Below are 15,389 nucleotides of genomic sequence, written 5' to 3' on the forward strand. Positions count from 1 at the left end.
TAGCGCGTGCTCAGAGTAAGTTAGTCGTAGGCAATGGGAAACACCGTAACCTGAAAATCGTTTATTTCCCAAAGCGCACGTTAACTTTTGCGGCCAGATTGTTGGATTTATGGCAAAGATAGCTGTGCGAAAAGTGATGGACAGAAAAAACGCGAGGTTGAGGTAAGAGACACACTCACACACACTCTTTCTCTCCCCTCCCTCTGTCTCTCTCTCACTCACACACACACACACACACACACACCCTCTCTCTCGCCTCCCTCTCTCTTACTCTCACACACACACTCGCAAACACACACGCACATTCTTAAACACATTAGCGTTCTCCCGCAAAACAATAGCAGAACAATTGGGCATGTGTTCCTCTTTCTTCCAGTTTTCTTGAAGGCTACTTTTGTTGTTGAAGGTTTTTCCTGTTCTAAACCATTTAGGAGAATATTTTTTATCTATGTAAATAGAAGTTACAGCCCATTTCATGTTAATGGCCGCTGATCATAATCAATTTCTCCGAATCCTAGTCGTACGGGTCAAATAACCAGATAGCATGCTTTAAACGGACTGTAAACAACCCAAATCTTCTATTTAAAAGTCAAAACACTCTTGTTTTTCCCACGTGTGGAAACAGAACCGCAAAACGGATATCCGTCAACAATGGCTTAATAATTTAATGCTAACACTTATGTTATGGAGGATTTCTCAATTACTTAGGGAGGTGCTGCGCTTGCCAAAGCCTAAACTTTATTCAAATAGTACTTTAACTCTCACTGCAGCCGTCTATTGTCATCTCTTTTTTCAAACCGGTCATTTCTATGGGATTGAGTTTTATTGGGACATGCTCGTTCTCTTGTAGACTAGCATTTTAATGACACAACCTCACTGCCCGTAGCCTACCTAAACGGAACTAGCCCACCACAGTCTTTAAGCTAAGAATGTGATTTTACCAGCAATCCAACCCTGAGGAGAGTGAGATGTGTGTGTGTGTGTGTGTGTGTGTGCGCGCGCGCGTGTGTGAGGGGGAGGGGGAGGGGAGAGGGAGGGGGAGGGGGGAGGGGGGGAGGGGGAGGGGGAGGGGGGGGGGGAGGGGGGGGGGTTCTGGTCACCTTTCACCCCGTGCTGATGAGTCTGTGCCCCCATAGCTTACCCGCGTGGAGCAGAGAAAAGCGTTTCGCCAAGGGAGAACAGTAGACCAACAGGTAGAGCAGAACAGCTCTCTGCATAGTTTATTGTTTTCACGCCCATATTATGTTCTACATCCACCAGCCAAATATTACGTAAATTACACTAAAATGGCGTGAGCGATAGACAACAGAATCCAATTAAATGTTGTTGTTACATTGTTGATTATGAATTCACTTTTATGTATTGGCCTCCCCACAACCTTGTATCAATGAAACATATGTTGATCAAAACACGTCTAATGTGTAACAGATTAATCATATAAAGGCTATTACATTCATTATAATAGCCTAGTAGTAGTTATTTACAGTCAGCTGCATAAATAACGAGATAATATAGTAGGGCTATAAAATATGATTTGAATCCCATCCACAAAATAATAGTAAATTTGTAGTGTGTTTTTTTATTTATTTTTGTATTTTCTATAGCTTAGGCTAATTAAAGAAATGTTTATGAAGCTCAGCGTTCGACCTCGTCAAACAGGCCACGTGCACGCACGTGCATTCCCAAACACACACCACACACACATTAAGTTAATGGTATGGCACGGTCCACTATGTTTATGTTTAGTGTGGTCATGTCACCATGATTTAGGAAATGTGGGTTTGGTGAAGCACAGCTAATCTTCTAATGATAACCCAGACAGTAGATGAATTGGTCTGTAAAACGTACATTACTTCCTTGCACATGACGAGCAAAAAAAAATATTATCAGAAATTAAACTAAGAAACGGTCATAATGAATAGGAGCGAATATTTTTTTAATTAAGACCCCTCACCCCCACCGTTGTTGGTAAATGACAAGCTCATTTTGAATGAAAGGACTCAACTGGCATATGTTAAACACGCCATGTACCCATAAAGTTTCTTATATTAACAAGCTATAGGTAGGCTATATTTCTCACTCTCTCTCTCTCACTCACACACACACAGAGACACACACACCGCGCTAATCAGTAATTACACACTGTGTAATTATACGTTTCCGGTATTGTTAGAACCATCAGCAGTTGATAGAATGAAGTATAGGCTATGGACGCTGCCAGGCTGTGTCAGATATGTGACAGATATACAAGAACATATTGATGTCAATGTTGGCTTGGAGGAGAAGTGTTAAGCGGGAGTTAGCGGGAAAAAGCCTATTAGCTAGGCCCTATATATGTTGACACAGTGTTTACACGAATAACAAGTCAATGTGCAGCCAAACCGGGTAGCTGTATGATCAGACAGTGTGAAGGTCCACAGCCATCTACAGGCCTGTTTTTCATGCTTTTTCGAACTGTTCCGCCATTTTTCATAGGCTGCACAAGTTTTTTTGTTGTTGTGTAAGAATGGCAATGTGACAGACCGGAGATGACGTATCATGAAGAATAGCCACCAAAAAGACGTTCTTCGTATTTCTTATGCAAGATAAAGGCTGAACAATTTACGCTATCACGAATAGGCCTATAGCCTATCCTTCACACAGCAGTTGCGATGTTGAATTATACGTCAACCTTAATCCTTAGATACTTTACTGCCTTTCCTCAGATTAGACTTTAACCTAGCCTATTCTGGAATTGTGTTTTTGAAAGTGCAGCCTCCGACTTCTGAAAAGTGAAACCATTAAGGTTCCAGATTTTTGTAAGAATTCGACAAAGTTAAATAACAGACAATAACATGTTATCACTGATAATTCAGGAAAGGAAACCAAGGACCACCAAACCGATTCGCCCCTTTGCACTTTGAGAGGGCTTTTAATCATGCAAGAAAATCACTGTTCGATATTAGAAATTTTTACACGAGTGTGGACGGTGCTTTTTTTCGTAAACCTGTTTAGACTATACGTGACGGTTGTAATGCCACGTTGTTAGGCTATAGATTTGTGCATGTCTAAAATAACCCAATTCAACTATTTCTCCAACTGCAGACAGACTGTAAGCCTGTGAACAAAATGTGAGCTTTCCTTATGAAATCCCGTAAAATGGCTCTAATTAGTTTATAAACGATAATGATGGGAGGCAGCGTTAATGTCATTTTGCCCCCCACCACCCCCACACTAGACTGTCTTGTCTCCAACAACCGACCGCACATGTAGGCTACGGGTAAACTTAGACTTAATCAAGTGCAAGTTGTAAAAAATCATTTGCTATTTCAGTGTTTCAGTAGCTACGGCCCCTTCAACAGCTGCCCCGCCTTTGCTCGCCTTTGTTCTCTCGTGCTCTAATAGGTTCTCCCCTGCCACACAATTCACTTTTTTTCCCCTTTTCTTTTTTTTGTGCTCCCTTTCCCTTTTCCCCTCTTTTTGTAGAGCGTCGACTGGAGCGTTTGAGCAATTTGAAATTAAAGCAAACAATGGCCAGGCACTCCCAGGGACCTCTCCCTCACCATATTACACGGAGGACGCTCGTGTGCTCTCACGCATTATTGGCAAGTCATTATGTTTCTCTGGAAACCAAGAGCTTGCAGGCGCGCTCAGAGGAATAGGCGATGCACGCTGCTGCTGTTCAAGAGTAACCATGAACGTGCAGTAGCATCCTTATGATATTAGGCTACAACATATAGGAAAATTAAAACAATTTTGCGTATAGAGAAATAATAAGCCTACAATACGTCTCTTTAAGATGTTTCGTGTTGTTCTGAATCGCAGATTAAAATAGACTGATTCTTCAGTGGGAGAAACCCAATGCCATGCGCAGGCCCACAGTTATAATAGTAATATTTATAAACTAATCTATATTTCCTTCTGTTGCTGTGTCACTTTCTGACCTCGCTCCACACACTATCACATATACACGTAGTGCGCGCGCTCATAGGTCTATATTTCTTCTATAATGTTCTACAAACAATTAAATGTAGCCTATTTAATACCACTGTATCAATATCATATTCGTCTTGAACCTCAGGCTATTATTTTATCTCTCACTGTGCATTGGTGTTCCGTGTTGCACGCCATTATTCTGAAAATACTCACATCAACGATTTGTTACAAAGTTCCTTGTTATGATTCGGAACCTCAAAGTGCTACAAAGTTTACAAAGCATCGCCATGTGGAACCAAAATGGCCCAACTTTTTTCACGAACCAATCACAACCTATCGCCGCAGCGCTGTCAGGCACGTACACAGGAACCTTACGTGCTACGCACTTCCGCTTTCCGACGACGAGGTCGCCTCTTCTGGATCGCGCCATGAAGTGGACATTGTGCTGAGAAAAAAACGCTACCGAGAAGGAATGTAAACACGACTAAAACATGATCCTTCGCCCAACAGGGACTTAAAGCAGTGTCGCGGGGGAAAGATTAGAATATTCTACTTAGGTTTTGGGCCATCTTCAGAGCAGTTGCATGTTCGCTTTCTCCGTAGATGGTCTCCGGCGAGAGGTGTCTGGCAGCGGACGACGATATCTTGGTGAATAATATGAAGGAGATGATTGGAGGTTGCTGTGTATGCTCAGACGAGAGAGGCTGGGCAGAGAACCCACTCGTCTACTGCGATGGTCATGGTTGCAATGTTGCTGTTCACCAAGGTATGCACCCCCTAAGATGACAACTTATAGCCTAGATACCTAGCTAGTTTCATATTGCCCCTTTGGTGTTCCACAACGGGCTATGATAGCTAATGCTAACCCCGATAGCTGTGTTATCCTTGTCACTTACGAGCTAGCACCACTACTAGGCTAGCTATCTAGGTTACTGCTGCTTTTACGTTGACGTTAGCTACCTTGTTGGTTAGCTTGCTAGTTTATGGCTGAACATATTTAAGCAACATTACTACAACCTTGCGAGCCTGGGTCATTTCAGTTGCGGTCACATTTATGTCAGGGCCCGGGTCAGCAAGCTAGCTGCATACTCTCGCCGCCTGTCAGAAGCAGAAAGGTTCAGTGTATTTGCTGCAAAGTTTCTTAAGAGAGAAGAGACCAGGCTTGAGTTCATGACGTGCAACAATTCTCCGTTGCGTCCGTGAGCTAGCCTAGTTGTAGGAGCTAGGCTATCTTGATGAGTAACACATTTTGTATATGACTGACGCGTCCGTCGTAAGCTATGTTAGGTATTTTGATGGAGAATGTACCATATCTTGTGGCCTAGCCAGCAGTGGCTAGCAGCAGTTGCTAGCTCTAGCAGTTAAATTAGAAAATAAACACCAGTCGCCAGATGGCTTGTGTAGGCTACGTTGAACTTTAGCGTCAAACTGTAATTAGCATCGATTTTTACGAAGCTTACTATCATATTACCGAATATTAACTGTTAGCACTATATACTGGAATAGGTAGCAAAGTAGCCAACCTTCATCTAAACATGCAAACTTGTTTTCTGTCAACAGTACCACGTGGTATAGTTACCGCTTTATCCTGCTGCTGCAACATTTCTTCAGGAAACGTGTACTGTTATTGTGTCACTGTCAATCTTGTTTATATCGCAAGAACAGCCACTTATTCAAGGAGGTGGCAGAAGATTTGTACATTAACACGATTTGTAGTACAGTAGCAAGGTTATCAGTCAGTTGAACAAGACACCCCCCCCCCCCCCCCCAACTGTCACCTGTATCATACTTTACTATCAACTGTAGTTTATAAACCGTATTGAATAACATTCCCGTGTATTTGGGCTGTTGGTGGATGATGTAGAGAGATCGCAGATGATCTGAGCACGTTGTAGGCTATGTGTAAATTCCTCCCTTCCTCTGGTTAAGTAGCTTGTGTTTGCTTGAGGTTGACGTATGTGCGCATGTTTGAGTTATTTGTGCTCCGAAGTGTTTATTAGTGTCACAGTTACTTAATGTGTGAGTGTAATAAGCGGTGTGTGTGACTGACCCCGGTCCCTCCCTCCTCCCCCAGCTTGCTACGGCATCGTGCAGGTGCCCACAGGACCGTGGTTCTGCAGGAAGTGTGAGTCTCAAGAACGGGCAGCCAGAGTGGTGAGTTAACCTGGACTCTGACATGTACTATGTAACCTTAGTAACCTTAGAATGTACTCGTGTGACTCTGACCACCCAAACATCAGCAACGCCTTAGAATGTACTCGTGTATCAGGTGGGGGTTTGAACTAGCCGCCTCTCCATCTGCAGTGAAGCGCTCTAACTAACCCTGCTGTTGGAACTCCACTCTGCTGAGGATAGGTTTCCCTGCTGCCCTTCACTCACCTGTGTTACCTGCTGTGTAGCTCACCTACCTGTCTACAGGGTCTTCAGTCATATCTCTGATCTGGAAACTGACCTGTGAAGTTGTAAACCATGCAATGGCCTCGTGCACGAGAGCATTGGTCTCGTGCACTAGCATACAGCCTTGCCTAGCATAGGCCTCATGCATTTACATGTATTCATTTAGCAGATGCTTTTAAAAGTCATGAACAAAGAGAGAGACCCTAAAACATTGTGGGTAGCCAAAACATGAAGCACACATTATGAAAAGCAAATAAGTGCCAATGGGAAGAAACATAAGAGCATGTTGTTAAACGAATTACAATTAAACAACATGAACCTCAAAAGTACAAGTGTACCTGTAGGAAAGCAAGCAACAATAATATAATTCAATTTAAACCCAACTCTCACACACACACACACACACACACACACACACACACACAGAGTAGAAAGGGAAGCAGCCCTAACAGAGTGATAGTGAAGACAGTTGGGGGAGTGCCTAGCTGATCTCTCTCTGTAGAGATACAACCCTCGTTGATCTCTCTCTGTAGAGATACAAGCCTAGCTGATCTCTCTCCATAGAGATACAAGCCTAGCTGATTTATCTCAGAGATACAAGCCTAGCTGATTTCTTTCAGAGATACAAGCCTAGCTGATCTCTCTCAATAGAGATACAAGCCTAGCTGATCTCTCTCAATAGAGATACAAGCCTAGCTGATCTCTCTCTGTAGAGATACAAGCTTAGCTGATGTCTCTCCGTAGAGATACAAGCCTAGCTGATCTCTCTCAGAGATACAAGCCTAGCTGATCTCGCTCTATAGAGATATAAGCCTAGCTGATCTCTCTGCTGGTCTCTCTAGAGGTGTGAGCTGTGTCCCCACAAAGATGGCGCCCTGAAGAGGACAGACAACGGCGGTAAGAAGACTTCCTGTCTCTGACACACACACACACACACACACAAGTATACATACTTACACACAGACACATGCATGTATACACACACAGGTTGAATCTGTGGTGATTCTTAGTTATTGGGTGGTTTTGGAATACCTACACAGTGAGCTTCTCTGTGTGTGTGTGTGTGTGTGTGTGTGTGTGTGTGTTTACTGCTCATCCTCTCCTCTCGAGCTCGTGTGTGTGTGTTGGGGCCAGGGCTCTGTGTGAGGTTGGGTCATGTGTGTGTGTTGGGGCCAGGGCTCTGTGTGAGGTTGGGTCATGTGTGTGTGTTGGGGCCAGGGCTCTGTGTGAGGTTGGGTCATGTGTGTGTGTTGGGGCCAGGGCTCTGTGTGAGGTTGGGTCATGTGTGTGTGTTGGGGCCAGGGCTCTGTGTGAGGTTGGGTCATGTGTGTGTGTTGGGGCCAGGGCTCTGTGTGAGGTTGGGTCATGTGTGTGTGTTGGGGCCAGGGCTCTGTGTGAGGTTGGGTCATGTGTGTGTGTTGGGGCCAGGGCTCTGTGTGAGGTTGGGTCATGTGTGTGTGTTGGGGCCAGGGCTCTGTGTGAGGTTGGGTCATGTGTGTGTGTTGGGGCCAGGGCTCTGTGTGAGGTTGGGTCATGTGTGTGTGTTGGGGCCAGGGCTCTGTGTGAGGTTGGGTCATGTGTGTGTGTTGGGGCCAGGGCTCTGTGTGAGGTTGGGTCATGTGTGTGTGTTGGGGCCAGGGCTCTGTGTGAGGTTGGGTCATGTGTGTGTGTTGGGGCCAGGGCTCTGTGTGAGGTTGGGTCATGTGTGTGTGTTGGGGCCAGGGCTCTGTGTGAGGTTGGGTCATGTGTGTGTGTTGGGGCCAGGGCTCTGTGTGAGGTTGGGTCATGTGTGTGTGTTGGGGCCAGGGCTCTGTGTGAGGTTGGGTCATGTGTGTGTGTTGGGGATCCTTTAGGTTCATCTGGAGGTCACAGTGGAGACTGTTAACATGCTGTGTGTGAGAGAGAGACACACTCTCTCTACCTCCTTCCTTCTGTCTCTCTTTCCTTCCCACATTCTCCCCCCCCCCCCCTTCTTCTAATCTTAGAGTTAAGATTAATTATAATCTTAACTCTATTCCACACACGACACAGTGTCTTGTTTTCTTTGGAAACGTTTTTTCTTATTTTTTTCAAACTTTCCAAAAAAACAACATTGACACAAAAACGTGTCTAGTAATTATTTTATTCTTAACTCAACCTTTCTTGCACAAACAGTGAAAGGAGAGTAAACATTTTGCCATCACATCTGATTAAAACTAAAGCAATGACACTGGCTTGAAAATGTAAGAAGTAGAAAGTACAGATATTTGTGTAAATTTAAGTAGTGAAAAGTTGTCAGAAAAAGAAATAGTACTAATACCAGAAAAAGTATTTGTACTTTGTTACTTCTCATCTCTCACCAAGGCAGAACAAACAGATACATGTGTATAAGGGTCACACAGTAGCAGCAGTTGGAGTGTGTGTGTGTGCGTGTGTGTAGATTAGATCATGTACAGACAGAGTTATGTGCTCATGTTTTTATCGACACCCTGCTTGTTCTCGCCTGTAGCATTTATGTGGGGTTGTATAATGTATCGAACACCAAGGAGGTGTGTATGTGAGAGAGTGTGTGAGTGTGTGTAGCCCCTTGTGGAATCAACCCTGGTTTTATAGCCCTGTTTTATTAGCCCTTGCCAAATTCTTGGAGGGACTTCAAAACAACAACATCCCCCTTTCACACCCTCCCCTGGTTTCCCCGCCTCCTGCCCCCCCTGCAGGGTCAAAGACAGGTCAGAGGGTCAACTGTAAGTTTAAGCCTGTTTTTGTTCCTGCGATGAGAATAACAGACACCCCAACGTGAAGAAGCTTCCATCACCATCTGACCTCTTTTTCACCTCAAACCCCTCCCTCCCTCCCTCCCTCCCTCCCTCCCTCCCTCCCTCCCTCCCTCCCTCCCTCCCTCCCTCCCTCCCTCCCTCCCTCCCTCCCTCCCTCCCTCCCTCCCTCCCTCCCTCCCTCCCTCCCTCCCTCCCTCCCTCCCTCCCTCCCTCCCTCCCTCCCTCCCTCCCTCCCTCCCTCCCTCCCTCCCTCCCTCCCTCCCTCCCCACATGCTTGTGTGTATGCACTCATCTGCATTATCAAATATTAAACCTTTAGTGGTGTGTGTACTCAGATTTTAAAGTGTGTGTGTGTGTTTAGGCTGGGCCCATGTGGTGTGTGCTCTCTATATTCCGGAGGTGGAGTTTGCCAACGTGTCCACTATGGAACCCATTGTGCTCCAGTCTGTACCCCACGAACGCTACAACAAGGTATCTACACACACCACACACACCACACACACACACCACATGCTCTTTGCCTGTATGTTTTAATGTCTCTTTTATTCTTTGTGTGTGTGTGTGTGTGTAGACGTGCTACATCTGTGAAGACCAGGGTAGAGAGAGCAAAGCAGCCTCGGGTGCCTGTATGACCTGTAATAAACATGGCTGCCGACAGGCCTTCCACGTCACATGGTGAGACCCAGTCAATCCCTCCCAACTTTATTAGTAGCTTATGTTGACAAGACGGTGTCTTTGCCCGCAGACGGCACTGTCGGTAAACTAAGCTGTCTCTCTCTCTGTCCTGCAGTGCCCAGTTTGCTGGGTTGCTGTGTGAGGAGCAAGGATCGGATGCAGACAATGTGAAGTACTGTGGATACTGCAAATACCACTACAGCAAACTGGTGCGTCACACACACACACACACCAGTCCTACCCACTGTTTAGATCCCAAACATGGCTACGGTAGTCATACAAACATGTATACACTTAAGTGTCTGAATGATGGTAGCTACTACAGGAGACAACACCCTCTCCAACCTCTGAACCTTGGGTTGACCTCTGGACCCTGGGTTGACCTCTGAACCCCAACCCTGGGCCTCTTGTGTGGGTCTGAAAATGCCACTCAACTGGTGTTAGGGTTTGCGGTCTGATATGAACACTGATGATGTCATTGAGTGTTGCTGTGGCGAGTGTCTGATGTTCCACATGAGATCTGCATCTTCTGGCTCAGTTAACGTGTGTGTGTCTGAGATCTGCATCTTCTGGCTCAGTTAACGTGTGTGTGTCCAAGGTGAGACTAGGATTACATCAGAAAACAGATTCTCTGTTTCTCTTTCTTTAGCTCTCTCCCCCCTCTCTCTGTCACCCTCTTGCTCTCTCCCTCTTCCCCTCTGTCATTCCTTCTCTCTCGCTCTGTCTCTCCCCCTCCCCCATTTCACAGGGGGAACATCTTTACCTTTCATCTCCTGAATGACTTGATCCTTACAGCTGAAAGAAGAGCCATCACACAATCTTCCTGCTCTCCACCCCCCCCCCCTCTCTTCCACCTCTCTTCCCCCTTTTCGGTCTCTCTTTCTCTCTCCTCCCTCCCTCTCCCCCTCTCATCACCCCCTCCCCCCTGCCGTCACCCCTCCTCCCCTCTGATCTCTAATCTCTTTGGCAATCAGCAGAGCCTCTGTCCGGCACGCTGGCCCCTCCCCCGTTGCCCCCCTGCTGCCTGTGTGTTAAGCCCAGGCGGGGTGCAGGGGTTTGGGTTACAGCGGCCGGGGAGGGGCCCCTAGGGCCCCTGAGCTCAGCGCTGACACTGGAGCACTGAACCGGACAAGGGCAGAGAGACTTCCTGTCTGGGACTGGGAGGGGGGGGGGTTAGTACATTAGTAGAGGTTCCTTTGGTGTCCTAAGATAGAACCAGGGTGTTCTTGTCTTGAAGTGGTAGTCTGGTCGCTCCTGGTAGTCTGGTCGCTCCTGGTAGACTGGTCTCTTTTGGTAGTCTGGTCTCTCCTGGTAGTCTGGTCTCTCCTGGTACTCTGGTCTCTCCTGGTACTCTGGTCTCTCCTGGTAGTCTGTTCCCTCCTGGTAGTCTGGTCTCTCCTGGTAGACTGGTCTCTTTTGGTAGTCTGGTCTCTTTTGGTAGTCTGGTCTCTCCTGGTAGTCTGGTCTCCCCTGTAACTCTGGTCTCTCCTGGTACTCTGGTCTCTCCTGGTACTCTGTTCCCTCCTGGTAGTCTGGTCTCTTTTGGTAGTCTGGTCTCTCCTGGTAGTCTGGTCTCCCCTGTAACTCTGGTCTCTCCTGGTACTCTGGTCTCTCCTGGTACTCTGTTCCCTCCTGGCAGTCTGTTCCCTCCTGGCAGTCTGTTCCCTCCTGGTAGTCTGGTCTCTCCTGGTAGACTGGTCTCTTTTGGTAGTCTGGTCTCTTTTGGTAGTCTGGTCTCTCCTGGTACTCTGGTCTCTCCTGGTACTCTGGTCTCTCCTGGTAGTCTGGTTTCTCCTGGTAGTCTGGTCTCTCCTGGTAGTCTGGTCTCTCCTGGTAGTCTGTTCCCTCCTGGTAGTCTGGTCTCTCCTGGTAGACTGGTCTCTTTTGGTAGTCTGGTCTCTTTTGGTAGTCTGGTCTCTCCTGGTACTCTGGTCTCTCCTGGTACTCTGGTCTCTCCTGGTAGTCTGGTTTCTCCTGGTAGTCTGGTCTCTCCTGGTAGTCTGGTCTCTCCTGGTAGTCTGGTCGCTCTTGGTAGTCTGGTCTCTACTGGTAGTCTGTTCCCTCCTGGTAGTCTGGTCGTTCCTGGATTGTTTGATCATCCAACCCTAGAAAGATCAAAAGTGTGTCGAGGAACGGTCTGTGTTTCCTGGCCTTATTGGCCTTCATCGCAGCTTATGACCACAGGTCCTGCGTCAGGTGGAACTGGACCGCGGGAGGCCACTCTGCGCTGCAGGAAGCAGCCCTGATACAGGAAGCAGCCCTGATACAGGAAGCAGCCCTGATACAGGAAGCAGCCCTGATACAGCCCTGAAAAATGGGAAATCTGGGAATTGTATACAAATATTTTATTTACTTGTTTTTGTTGATCAGCTCACCAACCTATTTCTTTGTCCAGTTAGTTTGTGGAGCTGTCCCTGCTTAGCTTGAATGCATGTTACCTGTAGAGCAGCTTCTGATGCCAAAACAAACGCACACCTTCACACACACCTGCAACCATGACTCAGTGTGTCAACCAGGAACACAACACCCAAGCTTATCCACAACATCTCTTTTGAAAGAAAGAAAAACATCTTTATGTTTTGCCGCTGCCTTTCGTCTGTCCGTCTCTGTCTCCTGTTGTGTAACCTGGAGTTCCTCTCTTTTAGCGCAGAAGCGGGGGACAAACTAGTAGGGCTCAGAGCTTAAGGGGGGTTTTCGTCTCAAGGCCAATTTATACTTTTGTGTTTTTACGGACACGCACACTGGGAACGCCTTCTCCGTCAAGGAACTCCCTCTCCGAGCCTCTCGCAGATCTCTACGTGCACCTCCTGATTTTCCTGACAATCCGTCCGTCAGTCCGTCATTTTACGGATACCCCTTGGCTGGGATTGGTCTGTATTAAAAATTGCTTGCGTCAGGGGTGGAGGCGGGGTTGCCGTGACCAACAAGAGAACAGAATCCTTTGACCGCCATTGTTGTAAGTTTTTACAATTCATATTTCAGCTAAACAGTACATGTAAATCAGCATCTGAATTAAAATTTGACGAGAAATGGGCAGTGTAGTTGCTGAAAATGTGCTTATTTTATTGATGAAACGGCTAATTTGTACATTTGCTCCGACTTTTTGATAACCTAGCGAGCATCCCAGTGTAGCGCCACCTACTGTTATGGCGGTGAATTGCTTCCAGCACGTAGCGCTGTCGGAGTAGTATAAATTCAACCAATCCGTCCGACTCCGTGCGTGCATCTGTCCGTAACGGAGTCGTAGAACTATAAATCGTCCTTCATGGTCTGGATAGACCCCCGAGCACACCCAGGCAAGGCTGTCTGACCCTCATCACTGTGTCCACACACACACACACACACAGATGTATTCGCACACACGTATTCTCACACACACGTATTCTGTCACACGCGCACTTAAGAGCACAGAAATATATACATACACACACATACATATACAGTACATTCACACATGCACACACACACAGTATGTGCAGATGTGCTGGTCAGAGTCCAGGAAGACTCTGCATTTCCCAGACACAGTGCAGAAGACCCACATGTCAACTACCAGACACAGTGCAACGACAGCAGCATCTCCCTCTCACCAGCGCCGCTGTGGTCGTCTGTCGACAGCAGAAAGAGCGTGTGGTTTATCTGACCAGCCATCAGTCCTCTCCTCTGTTCCCCTCCGACCTGGTTAGCAGCTCTCCTCATGCAGCCTTCTCCCTGGCTGGCTGCCCCACACGTGGACGTGCTGGGGATGCTCTGAGCCAGGGCTGGGGAACCTGCAAAGGGCCATTTGGATATTTATAAAATCATTCGAGGGCCGTATAGAATGATCAACTTCAAAATGTGCCTGCTATATTTGGTCAAACATTTAATTAACTCACCCCTAATGAGATGGCTGGAACTTCTTGTCTTTGGTGAGTTTTGTGATGTTAGCTGGCACGGATGCAGCCTGCTTTGACTGGGGGGGCAGTGAACATTTCTGGGGGGGTATCATGATTACGGAAAGGGATCGTATTATTTTTTATATTGCTACCATTTTTGAGACTGCTTATCGATCCGAGTAAATCAGGCGTGGAGCCAGGCGTTGTAAACATTCGGGGCTTAGCCCAAACCAACAACGTATTCTGGGTTTGATTTGCTAGAAAGGAATTCCACAGTTAATGCGAGCAAAATCTTTTGGTACATTGGTACACAATGCTGCGCGCCTCCACGGTCCTCTTCCACATACTGCTGCCAACCAATGATGCACCCAATAATATGGTTCCTGCATTGCCATGGCGGGCCGGACGTTCCCCACCCCTGGCCTTGTACTCCTCATCCCTCTCCTCTCTTTTCTCGCTCTCGCTCTCGCTCTCTCTCTGGTCTAAGCAGATGGCCAGCCCTCTGCCTGAGACTTGGAGATCTGTGCTTTCACCACAGACGGGGAAATAGAAGACTGGGTTAGGGTTAGGGGGGGATGTTTGGTGCCCAAACAAGAGTCTGGAGTATCCTGGCCTTGTACTCCTCATCCCTCTCCTCCTTCTTCTCTCCTCCCTCCTTCTCTCCCCCCCCTCCTCCCTCCTTCTTCTATCCTCCCTCCTCCTTCTCTCCCCCCTCTCCTCCCTCCTTCTTCTCTCCCCCCTCCCTCCTTCTCTCCCCCCTCCCTCCTTCTTCTCTCCCCCCTCCCCTCCCTCCTTCTCTCAGAAGCTTGTATCTGTTGTTTGTTTCCGTCACCCGATTGGTCTTCCCCCTAATTCCACCTCCCTCATTGGATGATGCGCTTGTGCTCTGATTGGATATTGTGCTAGTTCTAAATCCTCTTCTCTTCACATTCCAATTTTTAAATTTTATTTATTATTATATTTTCTTTTCTTCTCTCTGTACGTTGTTGTTTAGCCACTACATGTGATTTATTTTTGGTACATTTTTGGTATGTTCATCAGTCCTCCTGTCAGTAAACCTAAATCTTCTCCTGGTGAGTGTGTGTGCATGCGTACGTGTGTAGGTGTGTGTGTGGTATGCCAAGGTTTCCCTCTCTGTCTTGCCTTTTGTTAGTGCTGCCTGATTTGCATTACCCAACGAGCCCATCCCCCCTCCACACACACACTCCCTCTCCTCTGCATTCCAGAGTCAGAGGTCAGAAGACTCAGATGTGTGTGTGTGTGTGTGTGTGTACGAGAGAGAGAGAGGTTAAGAAGCCTAGATGGATACCTAGCTAATGTTCAACCCTGCAGCCAAACAGCAACGGGATGAAAACACCAACCAGCCGCTTAGAACTAGCCTACACACACACACCAACACACACACACACACACACTTTCCTGGTCAGAGAGCCTGCAGGATGCTGCCCAGGGGAGTTCCTGCCGGGATAGGGAGGATTATTTTCCCCCACCTCCCCCCTCCTCTCTCTCTCTCTTTCCTTCGTTTTTTGCTCCCCATGTCCCCTGACCTGGGCAGCAGGCTTTAGTCTAAGGCCTAGTCTTTCCCTCTCCTCTCCCTCTGTCCCCTCTTCTCTCCCTCTGTCCCCTCTCACCCTCTTCCTCTTTCCCTCCTCTGCTCTCCAAAAGCCAGTGCAGCTAAGAGGTTTATTCACCCACCAGATACCATATTTTTATAGTTTTAAACAGTGTGTAAAAGAGAGAGGTTTCTTTTACTCATGTGTAAAAGAGAGAGGTT

The 15,389-nt window shown here is 47.1% G+C and overlaps 1 protein-coding gene across 4 annotated transcripts in view; it reads left to right on the forward strand.

The window, feature by feature from the left end:
- Window positions 1-4,316: 4,316 nt before the first annotated feature.
- Window positions 4,317-15,389, forward strand: part of mllt10 (MLLT10 histone lysine methyltransferase DOT1L cofactor) — a 29,007-nt gene continuing 17,934 nt past the window's right edge. For all 4 annotated transcript variants that reach the window (XM_084702919.1, XM_084702920.1, XM_084702921.1 and 1 more), the window contains exons 1-6: window positions 4,317-4,681; window positions 5,990-6,069; window positions 7,155-7,209; window positions 9,430-9,539; window positions 9,640-9,743; window positions 9,859-9,952. In XM_084702919.1, coding sequence (XP_084559045.1) covers window positions 4,519-4,681; window positions 5,990-6,069; window positions 7,155-7,209; window positions 9,430-9,539; window positions 9,640-9,743; window positions 9,859-9,952 — 606 coding nt within the window. In that variant the 5' untranslated portion in view covers window positions 4,317-4,518. The remainder of the gene's footprint in view (window positions 4,682-5,989; window positions 6,070-7,154; window positions 7,210-9,429; window positions 9,540-9,639; window positions 9,744-9,858; window positions 9,953-15,389) is intronic.

This window comes from Hypomesus nipponensis, chromosome 8 (assembly GCF_054491055.1).
Source record: "Hypomesus nipponensis isolate SF chromosome 8, ASM5449105v1, whole genome shotgun sequence".
Lineage (NCBI taxonomy): Eukaryota > Metazoa > Chordata > Actinopteri > Osmeriformes > Osmeridae > Hypomesus > Hypomesus nipponensis.